This window comes from Schistocerca gregaria, chromosome 4 (genome assembly GCF_023897955.1).
Source record: "Schistocerca gregaria isolate iqSchGreg1 chromosome 4, iqSchGreg1.2, whole genome shotgun sequence".
NCBI lineage: Eukaryota > Metazoa > Arthropoda > Insecta > Orthoptera > Acrididae > Schistocerca > Schistocerca gregaria.
The window spans coordinates 752828486-752846388 of NC_064923.1; the positions used below are offsets into that span (position 1 = coordinate 752828486).

The following is a 17903-nucleotide window of genomic DNA, read 5'->3' on the forward strand; positions in this document are numbered from 1 at the left end:
TCACATATTGAGCTTGGGAAGAATGATTGTTTGAATCTCTTTGTGCATGCAGTGCTTAATATAATATTATCTTCACAATCCCTATGTGAGCGATACATAGGGGGTTGTAGTATATTCCTAATGTAATCATTTAAAGCCGATTCTTGAAACTTTGTTAATAGACTATCATGGGACAGTTTACGTCTATCTTCAAGAGTCTTCCAGTTCAGTTCCTTCAGTATCTCTGTAACACTCTGTCACGAATTAAATAAACCGGAGACTATTCGTATTGCTCTTCTCTGTATACCTTCAATATCCTCTGTTAGTCATTTCTGGTACGGGTCCCAAACACTTGAGCGTTATTCTAGAACCGGATGTGCGAATGATTTGGGAGCAATCTTCTGTGTAGACTGATTACACTTCCCCAGTATTATACCAGACCGCTACGTTCAATGTCCTTCGTTAGTCTATCACTAGCTGTCCTCTGTTGGTAGGCGCTATCCGCGCCAAAAAAAAAATTGAAATCACCTCAAACTATGAATCGAAGAGGAAATGCGTCGTCATAAATCGACCAAATTGGATCTCCGTAAAAACACATACCATAAACTTTCTACACTTCAGTTTCTAACTGATGACATGTCCGTAGTTACGTTCCCAATAATGCATTTGGTAATTACTTTTGGTTAGTCTAGTGTTTTCGTGAAGCGGTCTTCGTGTGCATTACCTGATTTTATTTTTCCCGCCAAGGCCGTGTTTTAAAGTCAAGAAAGCGCGCTTTTACAGCTGACTGTTCAGTGTTCACCTTAGCCAGTAGCTAGTATCAAGTATGTATTGCTGCTGTTCGTGCAACTTGAATCTGCGTTGATTGGAGAAAGATATTTGTTTATGTGACGTGCGAAACACTAACAGTGAAACAATGGAATTGCTAGATTATGAAAATATAAAAAAGGCATGCAGGTTATGCTTGAAACCTGATGGAATTAAGTTGCCGATTTTTGGAGAAGTGGGCATGCAGCGAAATGTGGTTCACAAAATTAACATATGCTTTGCGATTGTGGTATGTATGTTTTGTCAGTTGCTACGAAATATTGTAACTGAAGGATTGTTTTCTCAGTTTGTAGGTGTTAGATTTCGTTTTTGTCCTTTGTGCAAACTACATTCAACACTGTTTTATTATGTGTCCAATGTTATTTAGTGACATTGCGTCGTCGCGACCGGCACTGAGATTCAACAGTATGGGATCGGGAGTTATTCCATAGCTACAAATGCATTTTTCGTTACGAGAAGTACTCCACTAATAATGAATATAGACATACATATGCCAAATTAAAAAAGCTTTACACAAAAGTTAACATTTCTGCAAAGAAAAAAGCAAATGACCAACTATATTTCTCAGGCCAGTAACAGATGTAAAGCAGCATGGAAAATAAAGCAGAAACAGGATTAAGTACAGAAAATTTACCTGTCCTTCTTGAGTGCAGATGAACTAAATAATAGTTTCATAAATTCTGTGGAATTAGCTATAACAAAATAAAATAAATTTAGAGGACAATGCAGATAGACTTCCCAGTTTGTGGGAAACAGACTTGCCAGTAGACCTGCCAAAATTTCCATGGAAAACTATTTATGCTAAGGATGTACTGATTGTAGTCAAATCAATGAGCAACTCCAGAACTGAGGACATCTATGGTTTATGTAGTTTTATAATAAAAAGATAATACATACCATATGCAATCCACTATCTTACCTAATTAATTGGAAGTTTACAGAAGGGCCATTTTTAGACTGCCTTAAACTGACAATTGGCTTGCCCATGTTCAAAACAAGAGACAGAAATTCACCCCAAAATTACAGACCTGTTGCAGTAGTACCTATATTATCCAAAATTATTGAAACATTAATGAAAGACCAGTTACATGATTTTTTTAAAAGTCTTACAACCTCCTAAATATGACCCAGTATGGATTCCGAAGGGGGCTATCAACAATAAAAGCAGTTCAGGAAGTTGTATTATCAATATTACATGGTTTTGCAAATAGGGAACACGACTATGCATTTTTAGTAGATTTAACCAAGGCATTTCACACTGTCCCACATAGCATTTTAATAAAAAAAAAAAACTTGAAAAATTTGGAATAACTGATGTAGAACTATTATTGTTGAAAGCATATATGACAAACAGAAAATATGAAGTCCCACAAGTACCTGTACTGGCACCTTTCTTATTTATTGTGTGTGTGTGAATGACCTGCCCATCTTGTTACTATATAAATCTGTAATGTATGCGAATGACACAACTTTTATCACGTCACATAGTGACGCGAATGTAGTCAAACAAATGATCAACTCAATGGTGGAAAAGCAACTCGGTGATTCCAAGAAAATAGACAGTCATTAAATGAAATAAAAAATGAACACATCTTATTTTCCCTTAGAGATATTAACAAGGGACCAAGTGAATCAAGACATTCAATAAAATTGTTAGGCATATATCTGGATACTAAATTATGCTGGAATACCCAACGTTTTCTTTTATTTAGACATGCAAGGCATTGGCATCATGTTCTGAGGCATCAAGGGATCGCCAATTTAGTATTGGAGGGCAGCGTGGAGGATAAAAATCGTAGAGGGAGACCAAGAGATGAATACACTAAGCAGATTCGGAAGGATGCAGGTTGCAGTAGGTACTGGGAGATGAAGAAGCTTGCACAGGATAGAGTAGCATAGAGATCTGCATCAAACCAGTCTCAGGACTGAAGACCACAACAACAACAACCCACACAGAAGAGCTCTGCAGTAAGTTTGCAAGAGTTTTATATCACCTTAGGAAATGTAAGGATTGTGTCACTAAGGAGTGCATGCTTATGGCATATGCCCTTTTCCATACACATTTGCATTATGGAATACTTCTTTGGGGAGACTCTGCTGGGGCAAAAGATGTCTTCCTCTGGCAGAAGAAAGCCATTAGATGTATTTTTGGTTTGAGCAAATTAACTTCTTGCAGACAGTACTTTGTTGAGGATGGAATACTTACAGACCTCAGTCTATACATAACTCAAAGCACTTATGCAAGACAAACAGAATGCCCACATGTATGAAAGCAGCTCAGATGTTCACTCATATGAAACCAGAAACAGGAGCTTATTAGACATTCCTTGGACACCTTTGAGTAAAGTTCACAATAATTTTGTACATGAAGGCAAAACATTTTTTAACACACTTTCACATGACACAAGGGAGCTGCATGAAAATAAATTTAAAATGGTGGTAGAGATATGGCTGAAAGAGAAAGCATTCTATAGTACAAGTCAATTCATATATAATAACAAAATTTGACGCTCTTTTATACAATGAAAAATATGATAACTTACTCATTTATATGAAAAATATTATGCTCTTTTATATAACAAAAAACAAATGTGATTTTGGACTAACAAAATTGTAACTTATGACAAAACAAAATTTGTCTATGCAACCGGTGTAACTAATGAGGGATGAGTAGAAGATATGCAATATTTATGTAATAGTATCTACATATGTTAACCTCTTGTATATTCATTTGTATAACCATATGTAGAATTATGTATCTACCCTTTGTATAATTTGTGTAACCAACTGTATAATTATGTAACAAATGACGATGCCTTATACAACACAACAGTTGTCTACAGGCAAATAAATTCAATTCAATTCAGTAGGACAGATTAACCAGTGGGATTTCAGCAGACCTTTCCATCTTAAACTGTGTGTGTGTGTGTGTGTGTGTGTGTGTGTGTGTGTGTGTGTGTGTGTGTGTGTGTGTGTGTGTGTGAGAGAATTCCTAAGGGACAAAACTGCTGAGGTCATCAGCCCTGTATTTAGTCAGATTAGATTAGATTCAGTTTTCGTTCCATAGACCCAAAGAATGAGGTGATTCCGTGGGTGAGATTCATTCCGAAATGAAAAATATAATGTGCTCCTCAAGCTTATTGAAAATGATATTCTTTACACTGATAATAATTAGCTTGTGACCGCGGACTGCCATCTCGTCCAGTGCTTCCTGTTTGTGGACGAATTTTATATTTTCTGTACTTGTTCTAAGCTTGCAATTACGATATGTTCTAACAACTGGCAAATGAAGAATTAGTAGTATCTAATAGGATTTGAGTTTTCTACTGAACGAATGAATTTATATCTGTTTATAGGTGTACCTATTTTTTTATGTGCGTAGTGGTACCTAAAATAGATATATGTGCCGATAATTCCTCTAGATATGTCTAGAGACAACGTCCGCAATGACAGACCTCAGACACCTTCGTTTCATGCCGTGGTATAATTTTACCATCCGCATTCATCTTCTATGTTTAAAATCTTCAAAGAACTCTCTTGCACAGATGGTTGTGACAAACTTTAATACTCAGTTAGCTCTATCGAACGCTTAATGCCTTAGGAGACTGTTTGCTGTTTTGATCCTCTGGTATTTAGACAAGCACCCAACTCTAACCAAACTCTGAAATCTTATTTTTGTTTATATTTTAATAAAACACTACATTTTAGAGTCACCATCATCGCCACCACTTCGTGTCCACTGCTGGATTCGTGTATTCTGTCTCCAGCCACAAGTGTACATGCTGCTCTTGCATATCTTCTAATAGCACATTCTCTGTTTCCATTAGGTCATTATGTGATCTTTTTGTACTTTGGGACCCATTTAAGAACTTTCTTGGTCCATCAATCATTCAGTTGCCTGGCTAAATGTTCATTGCATCTTCATTTTATTTGAGTTGTTGTCATAATTTCTTATCCTGTTTTAGGCTGGCCTTTGACCAATCCCCCCTCCCTCCTCCCCCCCCCCCCCCCCCATCTCCTAGTACTGTGTTTTTCCTTTAGTTTTTGAATGGTTTTGACATCAAAATGTCAGCATCATAAGTCAAAACTGGTACAGTGAAACAAAATTATTGTCAGCTTTCATTTTCAAGCACATAAGCAGCTCAGTTTTGAAAACTGTATTTATTTTCCCAACAACAGCCCAGGCCATACATTTTTTTTTTTTTTACTGTCAGTCCAGTAGTCTTCAGCTGTTCTAAATTTAAAAACACCAACAGAATCTGTGGTTTCAGTGGACAGTCATTACTTTATTTATGACAAATTGAGGTAACATTATTTTGCATGCTGTGTTGTGTTCTTCCATTCATAGTTGAAGCTGGAGGCAAACAGCACCATGTTATACACAAAAGGGAGCACGGGGTAACTGGGCCTTTTTTGCTTCAAAGCCAACTGTTTCTTATGTTTTATTATGATAATCTTTAAATTAATCTTTTATTATAGAATAAGACTTTTTCATCAAAATGCAATAGTTGAAAAGCTTTAATATCAGGGAAATGAGTGTTATATTCAAATGTTCTATGTTTTTATGTTATACTTTCTGATACATTCCACACCCATGAGAACCATCTCATTTTTGGGTCTATGGAATGAAAACTGAATCTGATGCAGTTTTGCATGGACCTAGTTTCCTCAAGATTTTGGAATAACAGGACCCACCCCACCTGTCTCTGTCTCTTCAGGCACATTAAAGTTGCCCAGAAAAATCACACTAAAATAGTTCCAATTATTATCAGTTCAAGGGAGTTGTAATACAGGCAAGTGTTTATAGCAGTAAATCATTGGAGGTTAGTAGATCATGGATAGTGCTTCAAATTGTGTTTCTGAGCTATCATGATTGTTTTACTTGAAGTGTGGGTGGTGTATGTATATAGATTAACAATGCTGGCATGTGTGAGTGGATATGTTTGAAAAAGACATGTCTGAACCAGTTGAAAAACAGTGTGCTCTCCATCCGACCTCATTCATGTGCTGGCATTGCAGTCTGTGTAGGCATCTCTCTGCCAGTCCAGTTTTCCATTACATACTTTTCTTTAGTCAAACAAGGCGTTGGCCTCATGTTATTATCAGCTGTCAGACACAGTAAGAGCAATGTTTTCTTCTTCAAAACTACCTATATCTTTTCTTTTTATGCCAACTGCTCCAACAGCTTCAGTTTTAGAAGGATCATGAGAAAATGACATTTTATCACAGTTATATGCGAGGGTTGCCATTATTTATTCAGAACCGATACAAAAGAGTTAGATGTTTGCATGTGTTACTGTTCTTCAAAGTAGTCACCACTGTTGTGTAGAACACATTGCCAGCGATGTAGAAGGCGTAGTATACTGTTATCAGAGCCTGTTCTGTTGATGGTGCGAATGGAGCGGTCTACTGCCTGTCAAATCTCTGGAACAGTTCTGAAGCGAATATCACAAAGTGGTTCGTTCATCTTTGGAATCAAATCAAAGTCACAAGGACGTAACTGTGGGAGGTATGGTGGGTGGTACAGCACTTCCCAGTCGCTTCGACTGAATAGGGCATCCACAGCTTGCGCTGTATGCGCCCGCACATTGTCGTGCAAAATAATTGGTTGGTTGCACAGAAAGTGTTGCCGCTTCCTTCGCATAGCTGGTCGCAGGTGATGCTCCAATTGACGGTCTGCCCTGGAGGATCATAATGCATTAGAATAACACCATCACATTCCTACTCGAGAATCACCTTAACTTTAGACGGCTCCATTCACACCATCAACAGAACAGGCTCTGCTAACAGTACACTACGCCTTCCACATCGTTTGCAATGGGTTCTGCACAATGCTGGTGACTACTTTGGAGGACAGTAACAGATGCAAACATGCAACTCTTTTGTATCGGTTGTGAACATATAGTTGCGACTATTCATGTTCAAAACCTCGTTGGTTTGTCCTGGCTTTCCCAAACATTTAGTTCTGTCACAGTGGTAGTGAACTTCAGAAAAATCATAAGTTGACCTGATAACAATGTTCAGTATTTTGAGATTTTTTTTGTGTAGAAAGTGTACACCTTTTTGTTAATGAGGGAGGAGAGTGGGGGAGAAAAGAAATCATGCTTGATCATTGATGTGACACTCCATAATATCCAGCACAGTTTCTGACAGCAGCCCTAATCCATTGTTGTCTAATGTTCAGATTCAAGTTGCCAGTTCTTCATCTTTTGGAGCTAGATGACTCCACTATCTTTTCATACTATTTCCATCATGTACAATCAACATAATGTTTCACTGTGGAAGGAGGGACATTGTAGAAAACTGTCACACCGGGTGTGTCTTATTTCCATCTTCCATATGATCCTAAGATTTAGGGCTTTTTCGGGCCTTAACCACTGCTAGTAAATACACTCTCTTTCTACTGTTTCTCCTGTGTGTTCACACCATGACTTACAGTTGTGTAAATTTTATAGTGAAGAATAACTTCAATTTTTTAGTCCCCATTTAATAATTGTAATAGAGCTATAAAAAATATTTTAAAAAAGTGGGATAATTGTACCTTTTATGGGGCTAGTGGTCCCTGAGTATATGGCCCAGAGAACAACTGGGCCACCCATACTAAAACTCAAGCAAAGTCTGTCCAAGCAGGTCTTGAAGTCCCAATGGTACCGACCAACTGCTCTGTTATTCTTAGCCCACAGGTGTCAGGTAACATGGAGGCTCATGTGGTCAGCACACCACTCTCCCAGTCATTGTTAGTTTTCATGGCCAGAACCCATGCTAGAAGTGAAACATTAGCTGAAGAATCAGAAACGAACACTAACATGAAATTTAGTACCGTCTAGTACAAATGTAAAAACCGCCAATAAAAATAACACTTATTCAGTTGTTGTGGGAATCAATCAAGTGTGCCACTGCACCGTATTGCTGTGGAGGAAGAAAGTTGAAAACTTTATGGCCTTATGTCTGACAAATACTTTTGAATGAGATTCAGTGTGTCTTACTCAGATAAACACTTAATTCAGTTCTGTCAATACTATAAGAATTAACTATCCCACCATTCCTTGAGGAAGACTCCGTTGTTAATTCGCCAACTGGGCCCAGTTATCCTGTGCTTCCTTATATGTTCCTTTACTTTCTATTGCTGATTTGTTTTCCCAGCTCCTTTAGAAATGCCGAGAGTAGTTTTGGTGATGTGGAATGACCTAGGCTGACTCATTTCTCAGTTTTGAGTTTATCACTATCCTGGTGAAGCCTGATTTTTATTAACTTTTTAAAAATTTTTTGTTAATACAAAACATTTGCTCAAGAGATATTTGTTTGGGGAGGACATCTCAAATGGCACCCTATCCATTGCATATGCACTGCAACAGACATCCTTTACAAGATTGAAACCAGTTTTCTGTATAGAATATTGAAGATACATTCAGCAAAGTAGATGCCCAGGAAATAAAGTGGAATTGAACTTTATTGATAAAAGCAACAACTGAAACAATCTCAAGCATTTTGAACCTGTACTAACTTAAGAGATGCCTCTGTCACTATTACTCCACATAAAACATTAATGTTACTCTGGACATTATCTTTCAAATAGATCTAATCTTGCAGTCTGATGAAGTACACAAAGTAAACCTGGAATGTTGTGATGTTCGTTTTCTGTGATGCAAACAGAAAGTGTCAAAAGAAGTGGACACAGATCTTTCATATTGTCCTTTGAATGAAACATGTTACCAGAAAAAGTTAAAAAAATATATATAGACATGAAATAAAGCCATATGCTCCCTTCCATGAGCTGCTTCTGATGTTTCTGTTTTAGTCACATATCATGCTGCTGTACTTCATCACCTTTCTGTGGAAACTGTCATAGAATTCGTTATGATGATCACCCTTGTGAACATTCTCCACTGCATATAAACCGCCCATGCCGTCACCCTCCCTTGTTGAGTGTGTGGCAGATTTTGGAAAAGAAAAAGAAGGCACAGGAATGCAAGATCTTTGATCGGCTATTCATACTTCATACTCGCAAAAAAAAAAAGAGTGGCTACATCCAGTGGATATGGCCACAAATTTCACAGAAGGGCCATTCCATGTCGTTTCAGCCAGAAAAAAAAGCATTTTCTTACCTACCATCTCAGATTTGATTAGTCTTGGCTTATTTGGTCTCCCTATGGCAATCATTATGACTGGATGCATGGCTAAATTAGCATCCGGAGTAAGTTCCTCGATTGGGTCTCCAGGAGGAACGGTTATGAGTACAAACATGAAAGAAATCGCGTAGAAAGAAAAAATGATAGTGGCAATCTGGAATGTAAAGTCAGTGAGTCAAGGAGGGAAAATACATAATACAATTCAAGAAATGGATAGGATGGGAATAGAAATATTTGAAGTTCATGAGATGCGATGGCCAAACATAGGAGGTATTTACATAGATGGACATAAAGTGCTATACTTGGGAAGAGCAGACAGGAAGCATGAGCATGGAGTCTGTGTAATATTATCGCAAAACTATCAAAATGTCTCAAAAGTTTTGTACCAGTCTCAGCATGCTTAATGTTACTCCAGCTGAGTGGTAGCACTAGTGATATAAATATAATACAAATGTATGCCCCCTTACAACGGACAAGGAAGATGAATCCAATGAACGAAAGGAGATTAAATAAGGGAAAATATGGACATCAGATTTGGGGGGGGGGGGGGGAGAATGTGAAGCATTGTGAGGAAATTTAACAAAGTAAATATTATAATTTCGGTGTATTAACGTGGAAATGCAGGAAGGACATCAGTGGAAAACTAGTGGATGGAGCAAGAAACTTGATGGTGGAATTAGAAGACAAGAAAAACAGCCATCAGTCAGATAAAGTAAAAGCGAGTTCTTAAAACTGTTGGATGAAAATCATGTAAAATGGTTAACTCAAATTTTCAATCGAATGTGTCTATCTGGAAACATTCTATAAGAGTGCCTGAAATCATTGCTTGTTACTCTGGTCAAAAAGCCAAATGCAAAACAATGCAGAGATTATCATATGATAACCTTAATGAGCCATATCTTGAAATTGTTTTTGGAGGGTGATACACAGAAGAATGTATAGACTACGTATGGAACAGATAGCCCCCAGTCAGTTGCCTTGGATTCGAGGGAAGCCATTTTCAATGTACAGGTATTGTTTCAGAGATGTAGAGATGTAAATAAAAAGTATTTGCTTGCCTATTATATAACCAGAAGGCTTTTGATTGAGTAAGATGTGGCAAATTGTTGGAGATTTTGAGAAATGTTGGAATGGAGGAAAGAGATCCGTGAATCATCAAGAACCTGTACTGGAATCAAACATCGGTGTTGCTTATTGATGGGGAACACACTAAAGCAGTCAAAATTCTTAAGGGGTAAAGCAGCGATGTATCTTGTCACCCATATTGTTTAATATATACTCAAATTCATATTTAGAGAAGCCCTCTAAGAGCTAGAAGACGGAATTTTGGTAGATGGATTAAGAGAACTATAGAAGTGGTAAAACAATATATATACCTTGGAACCATAATAAATGAAAATTGGTATAACTTGCAAGAAATCAAGATTCGCATTTGGAAAGCAAGAAGTGTGTTTCAGAAAATGGGTGCTGTCTTCAAAAGCCATAACCTAACTGTAAGAACAAAAATCAGAGTTTTGCACTGCTATGTATAACTGTCTCCAATATGGGGTAGAGACATGGGCCCTACATAAAAACACAGAGAAGAAGCTGGATGCCTTTAAATTGTGGCTTTATAGGCAGATCCTAAGAATACCTTGGAGCCAGAGAGTGGCAGATGTAGAAGTTTTGAAAAGAATGAACCCAACACCTAAATTAATCAAGGTAGTGAAATACTGGAAGTTGCAATATCTAGGACATATCATGCATAATACAAATAGTGAAAAATCCACTGGAATGTAACAGTATTATGAGAAGGAAAGTAGCAACTTTCCTTCTCATAATAATATAAATATGATTTATATGAAGATAGTAGCTGTTCTCTAAGATTAGATTAGATTAATACTTGTTCCATAGATCATGAATACAACACTTCGTAATGATATGGAACGTGTCAGGTTAATAAAAGATGTCTGTGCAAGATATTGCATTACACAAAATATTGCATGACACTAATGTTTAAGCTAGGGTTCCCCCCCCCCCCCCCCCCCCCCTTCTCCCCTTCTCCTCCCTTAATTTATATCTAAAAATTCAGCCAATGAGTAGAACGAGTTGTCATCTAGAAATTCTTTTAACTTATTTTTAAGTGTTGGTTGACTATCTGTCAGGCTTTTGATGCTGTTTGGTAGGTGACCAAAGACTTTTGTGGCAGCATAATTTACCCCTTTCTGTGCCAAAGTCAGATTTAACCCTGCATAGTGAAGATCATCCTTTCTCCTGGTGTTGTAGCTATGCACACTGCTATTACTTTTGAACTGGGTAGGATTATTAACAACAAATTTCATAAGTAAATATATATACTGTGAGGTTACTGTGAGGATCCCTAGATCCTTAAATAGATGTCTGCAGAATGACCGTGGGTGGGCAATCAAGTGTGCCACTGCACCATGTTGCTGTGGAGGAAGAAAGTTGAAAACTTTATGGCCTATTATTCTGATTACACGTTTTTGAGCAATGAAAACTTTTCTACTCAACGATGAATTACCCCAGAATATGATGCCATATGAAAGCAGTGAATGAATGTAGGCATAGTAAGCTAATTTAGTGACATTCTTGTCACCAAAATTTGCAATAATCCTAATAGCATACGTAGCTGAACTCAGACGTTTCAGCAGACCATCAATGTGTTGCTTCCAGTTTAACCTCTCATCAATTGCCACACCTAAAAATTTTGAAAATTCTACCTTAGCTACAGACTTCTGTTCAAAGTCTATATTTATTACTGGAGTTGTGCCATTTACTGTATGAACTTTATATACTGTGTTTTATCAAAATTTAAAGAGAGACCATTTACTGAGAACCACTTAATAATTTTGTGAAAAACATCATTTACAATTACATCACTTAGTTCTTGGTTTTTGGATGTTATTACTATACTTGTATCATCAGCAAAAAGAACTAACTTTGCATCTTCATCAGTATGGAATGGTAAGTTATTAATGTATATCGAGGACAGGAAAGGACCTAAGACTGAACCCTGTGGGACCCCGTACTTGATAGCTCCCCAGTTTGAGGAATCAGCTGTTGTTTTAACATTACATGAACCACTTATTGCAACTTTCTGCATTCTGATATATCAGCAGCAGATATCACTGATGAATGGGCAGCTTCTCTAGAATAAATGATAATTAATTGAAACCCTGAGCTGCCGATAGGTGTTGTTGATAAGGAATAAGTTCCTGCACTCGCGCTTTTCATCTGTGCCCTCGGTGGCTCAGATGGATAGAGCGTCTGCCATGTAAGCAGGAGATCCTGGGCTTGAGTTCCGGTCGGGGCACACATTTTCAGCTGTCCCCCATCAAGGTATGTCAACAACACCTTTTGTGAGCTGAGGGTCTCAATTAATTATCGTTTATAAATATGATTTGGTACAAAAAATACTTCAAGGGAAAATCAACAACACAAGAGGTCCTGGCAGAAGATGAATATTTTGGTTTGACAATCTTAGACGCTGGTTCAGTATGTCTTCAAGAAACCTATTCCTTGTTGCTGCCAACAAGAGAAGAGTAGCCATCATGATCACCAACTTAATAGGCACCAAACGGGGAGACTGACAATGAGAAACCTGCAAAATTTGGCGTTTTCTCTCTCCCTTGTTCCACTTTATGACTCTTCAAAGTTTGAAAGTTCACACATTTTTGACATAGTGATATCTCAAAACAACATTTGTTAACATTTTCAGAATAAATCACCATTTTTTAAAATTCATCATCCAAAATGTGATGTTTGCAGGTTATATACATCTTAGTATAAGGTCTGTTGAAAATAACAACTCACACCGTTAAGTAAAACTGTCAAGACAGGAAAAAGAATGTGTATTTCCGTTTTTATGTTTTATTTTGCAAAATGTGTGCCTTGCCATTAGGTCATATATCATATGAGGCAGAAAGGGTAATATACCAAAAACAATTGTGCAAAATAATCCTTAAAGTATGAGCTATCACTTAGGAAAATAAAGTTAATGGAGATTTCTTCTTTCATACATTTTTTGCTCATGTAGTAAGTTTTAATTTTTCCCATGAGAACTTAAAATAAACTACTGAAATTTCAGATATGCTGATTAATATACTTCTGAAATACCTGAAATTTGAAATCATATGTCTATGTGTGTTTAAATTAAATAATTATTGTGAGCTTTTTTAAACAGTTGTGGTATAACCCGTACCTTTATCAAATTTACTTACTTAAATTTCAATTTGATGAAGGGTATGTTTCTCAGGATCCTTGAAGTTTCGATTGTTTATTTTAAGTTCATGAAAATAAAAACTATTATTGTGCCAAAAAATTACAGGGTCTGAATGAAAACCCCATTAATTTTATCTTCATATGTTATAGTGTGGGCTTTGAGGATTAATGTGGAGGGGCGGGGGAATTACAGACTCTCCAGGCTTTCCTTTGTATGATATTTGTTGCACTGGTGCACTATGTTTTTCACAAAATAAAAAACAAAACTGTCAGTATATATTTTTCCTGTCTTGATAGTTTACTTAGAGATAGAGATATTTCCTACAATCTGTATACTGTAGAGTAGGTAATCTTAAAATTTTACTTTGTTTGTATGATAGATAAAAGAAATGGTAATTTATTTTCTAAATGTTAAGAAGTGTGAAGTGCCATCAAATTGATAAACACAACAAAACTTCCAAATTTTAGAATGTTGTAAAATTGTAACAGAGAAAGATAAAACACTTAAATTTTGTATGTCTCTTTACCTCCGAAAAGAGAACAAATAATCCAAGTTTCATTGACATGACCTATATGACTCTTCTCTTCAAAGCGAACCATTTGAGGGAGAAGTTACCACCAACCTTCAGCATCCCTTTACCACTCTGCTGGCAGAGCCGGAGGTCCTCTGTCATTCTCAGGTGTCACAGGAGTCAAGGTCATCCCCTAGGGCATACTTGTCTTGTATTTTAACTGACTCTCACACAAATAGCAGCATAGAATTGCTGCAGTTGAATTCTCAATAGTATGTGCAACATGATAACCCTCCACAAGAATGAAAATCTTCAAAAAAAAGAAAAGAAAGAGAGAAAGAAAGAATGATAAGGAGAAGTCTTGGTAGCAAAGTTCTGATAGGATATGAATACAGGGTGAGCCATATTAAACTTTCCAATTTCATCAGGTCATTACTCAAATGTGGGAAGGAGTAGAGTGATGGGGATGATGTCGTAAGGTACTCTGTAGCGTGGTTTTCAGGGCACATAATGGCTTTGTCAGGTTAACATCAATGCATTCATGATGGAAGAATTTATTCAAAGTGGCAGATCTGTTATCATAACACACTGTGTGTTTAGTATATATTTTGGCCTTGGTGATCGCGATGCCATTCCCACTGGACCAACAGTTAGAAATTGTCCATCTGATTTTAGAGCTCAGAGGAGGCAACATTTTGCTGGCTACGAATGTGGGAGGAACAGGTGGCAAATGCACTGTTTGGGCATGTGATGCATGGTTGTCAGAACTGGTAGGGAGTGGCACATTCTGAAGGTTATGTGGGAACATGAATTGGGAGGGTTGACAGAATGTAGGGAGGGGAAACTGTTGAGTGGAGGATGTGGGGCAGTGGGTTACTGGAGATAGAGGCCATGAGGATTACCAGAGTGAATGATGTGTTCTAACGTTCTGACGACTTAAAGTGTGAGTGTGAGTCTGGGTTATACTGATTTATTTCCTCAAACCACATTCCACTTCTTTACCAGATGACGTACTTGGGGGTTTGCAGCCACTCTCCTTTACTGGATAACCGGCTGCTGAAAACTCTCTTGACTTCTTCTCCGTTGAATAACACTAGGTACAGGAACTTCCAAGCCTTTTCCTACTCATGAAATAAGTAGCCATACAAACTTTACTTTTCGTCAATCAACGATGTATTTGACTTTCAAGCACAATAAATTCCCACTTTCAACAATATATGTAACTTCCAGCAAGTGTCTCGTACAGTCGTACGTTAGAAACAAATTGTTTTACATTCAAAAGCAAGTCTGCTTAGACACCATGACTTTCAGAAAAAAGAGTCTGAAAATACGTCTTGCCTCTAACAGTGCTGAGTCAGGAATCTAGAAGAGTACTTTTTCAACTGTTCTTGTTTTACATAACAATAGTCAATGATACAATAAGCACAGAGCTGCATATAGATTCCATGATTCTTCCTTACACAAACACTAACACATCTATGGATTGCCCGACAGGTACTTGTCGGTGCCATTTGACCGCAATGTCTGCTTTCTTCCCACAACTGATTTTAAACCTGCTCACACAAACATGTGACGCGCAGTAGGTAGGATTTTACCATCCCACACTCATATCCAGAATATTGTGTGTTCGAGGTGGTAGAAGGCTGAGTGGTTCTAGAATTTACACAGAAATTCTTGAATCACTACAGTCTGTCAAAGATAACTCTCATCTGCGTAGTTCAGAGAAGCTGGTGGTGGAGGTGGGGAACCAGACGGCCCAGGTTGTGAAGCAGCTGTTGAAATTGAGCACGCTTGCTGAGCTACATATTGTGTCACCGTCTGGTTAACTTTGTCCTTGGTAACCTGTTTAATAGTGGCCATCCATCCAGATGGTAGTCACATACATAAAAAATTTAGCAGTGTTTGCAGCAGACTTGGCATACGACGTGACTGCTTTCACAAGTTGCACGGACTCGGGTGGGGTCGCAGGCTGGAGTAGAAAGTGCTGGGTGAGCGGATTGGGCAGGTTTTGTGCCTTGAACTTCCACAGGGATATGATCTCTGTGAAGGGATGCAGGAGGATGTAGGTTGAGTGGGTGGCAGAACACCACTTTAGGAGGGGTGGGAAGGACCTTGTGTAGGATGTCCTTCATTTCAGGGCATGAGGACAGATAATCGAAGCCCCGATGGAGAATGTGGTTCAGTTCCAGTTAAGGGTGACATTTGCTAGGAAGGGGTTGGGTATTTGAGGATATGGCACAGAAAATCTGTTTATGGGCTAGGATTGAGGGGGGGGGGGGGGGGGGTAGTGCCTTTCTGTGAAGGTGTTTGTGAGACCTTCATCACACTGAGCAAGGTAGTTCTCACTGCAGATGTGTGGTAAGTGCGTGGCAAGGTTGTATGGGAGGGATTTTTTGGTGTGGAAGAGGTGGCAGCTGTCGAAATGCAAGTTAATGTATACAGAGGTGGGGATGGGGCCTTCAGGGAAGTCGAGGTCAACGTTTTGGATGGTAGCACGGTGTGTTGAGGTGGGTGGGGGAGAAGGAGTGAGGTTGTGAAGGGCTGAGGATAGGTGTCCTAGCTATGACGCCAGATCATGAAGATATCATCAAAGCATGTGAGCCAGACTATGGGGTTGGGAGTTTTGGGAGGATAGGAAGGCTTCCTGTAACAGGTTGGCATAAGAGGGTGCCCTGCAGGTGCTCATGGCTGTGATGTGGATTTGTTTGTATACCTTCCCATCAAAGGAGTAGTAGTAGTGTGTCAGGATATAGTTTCTAAGGTGTATAATGAATGAGATAATAGATTTGGAGTCTAAAGGACATTAGGAGGACCTTGGGCATGAGGGATTTTCACATATAGGGAGATTACAATTAGGGATCCAGGCGCTAAAGGGTTGGGAATGTTGGAAAATTTGTGAAGTAACTGGTTAGTATCTTTGATATGAGAGTCTAGGTTTTGTGCAGCTGGTTGGAGGTGTTGGTCAACAAGAGCAGAAATTCTTTCAGTGGGAGCATAATGACCAGCTCTATTAACCCACTGTTCCCACATCTCCGCCCAACATTTTCCCCTCCCTCTGCCCTGTCACCTTCTGCCATTTCACGTCTCCACATCACCTTTGGTATGTGCCGCTCCCCAGCAATTCCAACAACCGTGCATGATGTGCCTAGCTTGTTCACCTGCCACCCATCCCTCCCTACATCCCCAGTCTCTAAACCAGCTGCCTCAGTCCCTGCTGCTAACTACCAACCCCCTCCCCCCCCCCCCAACCCCTCTCCCTGCCTCCTGCATATCTTTCCCTCTAACCACCCCACCCTACCCAATAAAACCCCACCCCAGACCATCTGATGAAATGCAGCACTGGTGTTATGTATCCAGTCAGTGCTCTGTGTGTGTGTGTGTGTGTGTGTTTGTGTGTGTGTGTGTGATCTATTTTTTACAAATGCATTGATGGCCAAAACCTTATATTGTGACAGTCTTTTTGTTGTGCCTCTCTGTGACTCAGCGTCTCCGCTGTATGGTGAGAAGCAACCTTCCTTTTCGTAATATTTTTACTTTCCATCCTATAATGTTTGGTTACCTAAGAACCAGTGTCCCTTCTAGGTGCTAGTCAGTTCTTTCCTGAAAATGGCCTAATAAGCTGAAAACTAATCCGAAGTAAACAAAAACCAGTAGAACAAAAACACTCTACTTGTTATTTAACCTTAAATACTGAATTGATTGAACAAGAAGTAATGGAAGAATCCATAAATAACTCTTCAACATATATGTTTTTTGCTTTTATTGACAAAGCATTGGTAGTGGTAATATTCTAATCATTATGAGTAGATCTGTCCAGTATTTGCAGACTGAATGATAGTTCTCTTAAGGATGACTTATCCTAGACATTACTGTCAGCATTCTATGTTCCTTGTTCCACTTTCTGGTGACAACTGCTTTCATTTCTTGCTAGCTGGCTTAATTTTCTCCACTACCTTCTAGCCTAGGTTCTCAGTCATGGCACATGGTTTCCACGCACTGTAGACTTTCTTTGATTTGGAAGATGTTATTTGTAGCTTATGAAGTCTCTCTGGGGATGTTCACATTTTGTAATCAGTGTCGTGTTGTCATCTTTTCATTTGTGTTTCACTGTTTGGGGATAGTGCCAGTAACAGCATTCTTAAGAAAAATGTTTTCAAAGTCTGTAATGGCCAAATAGTATGTGGCCTAAGGATAATGTTTACACTATAACCACTGGAATGCTCCAGAAATTTGA

The 17903-nt window shown here is 38.5% G+C and overlaps 1 protein-coding gene across 1 annotated transcript in view; it reads left to right on the top strand.

Annotated features, from left to right (window-relative positions):
• Positions 1 to 589: 589 nt before the first annotated feature.
• LOC126365933 (zinc finger protein 271-like) overlaps positions 590 to 17903 on the top strand; it is a 135975-nt gene continuing 118661 nt past the window's right edge. The window contains exon 1 of the mRNA XM_050008702.1: positions 590 to 1036. Within this exon, the coding sequence (XP_049864659.1) occupies positions 896 to 1036 (141 nt within the window). The 5' untranslated portion in view covers positions 590 to 895. The remainder of the gene's footprint in view (positions 1037 to 17903) is intronic.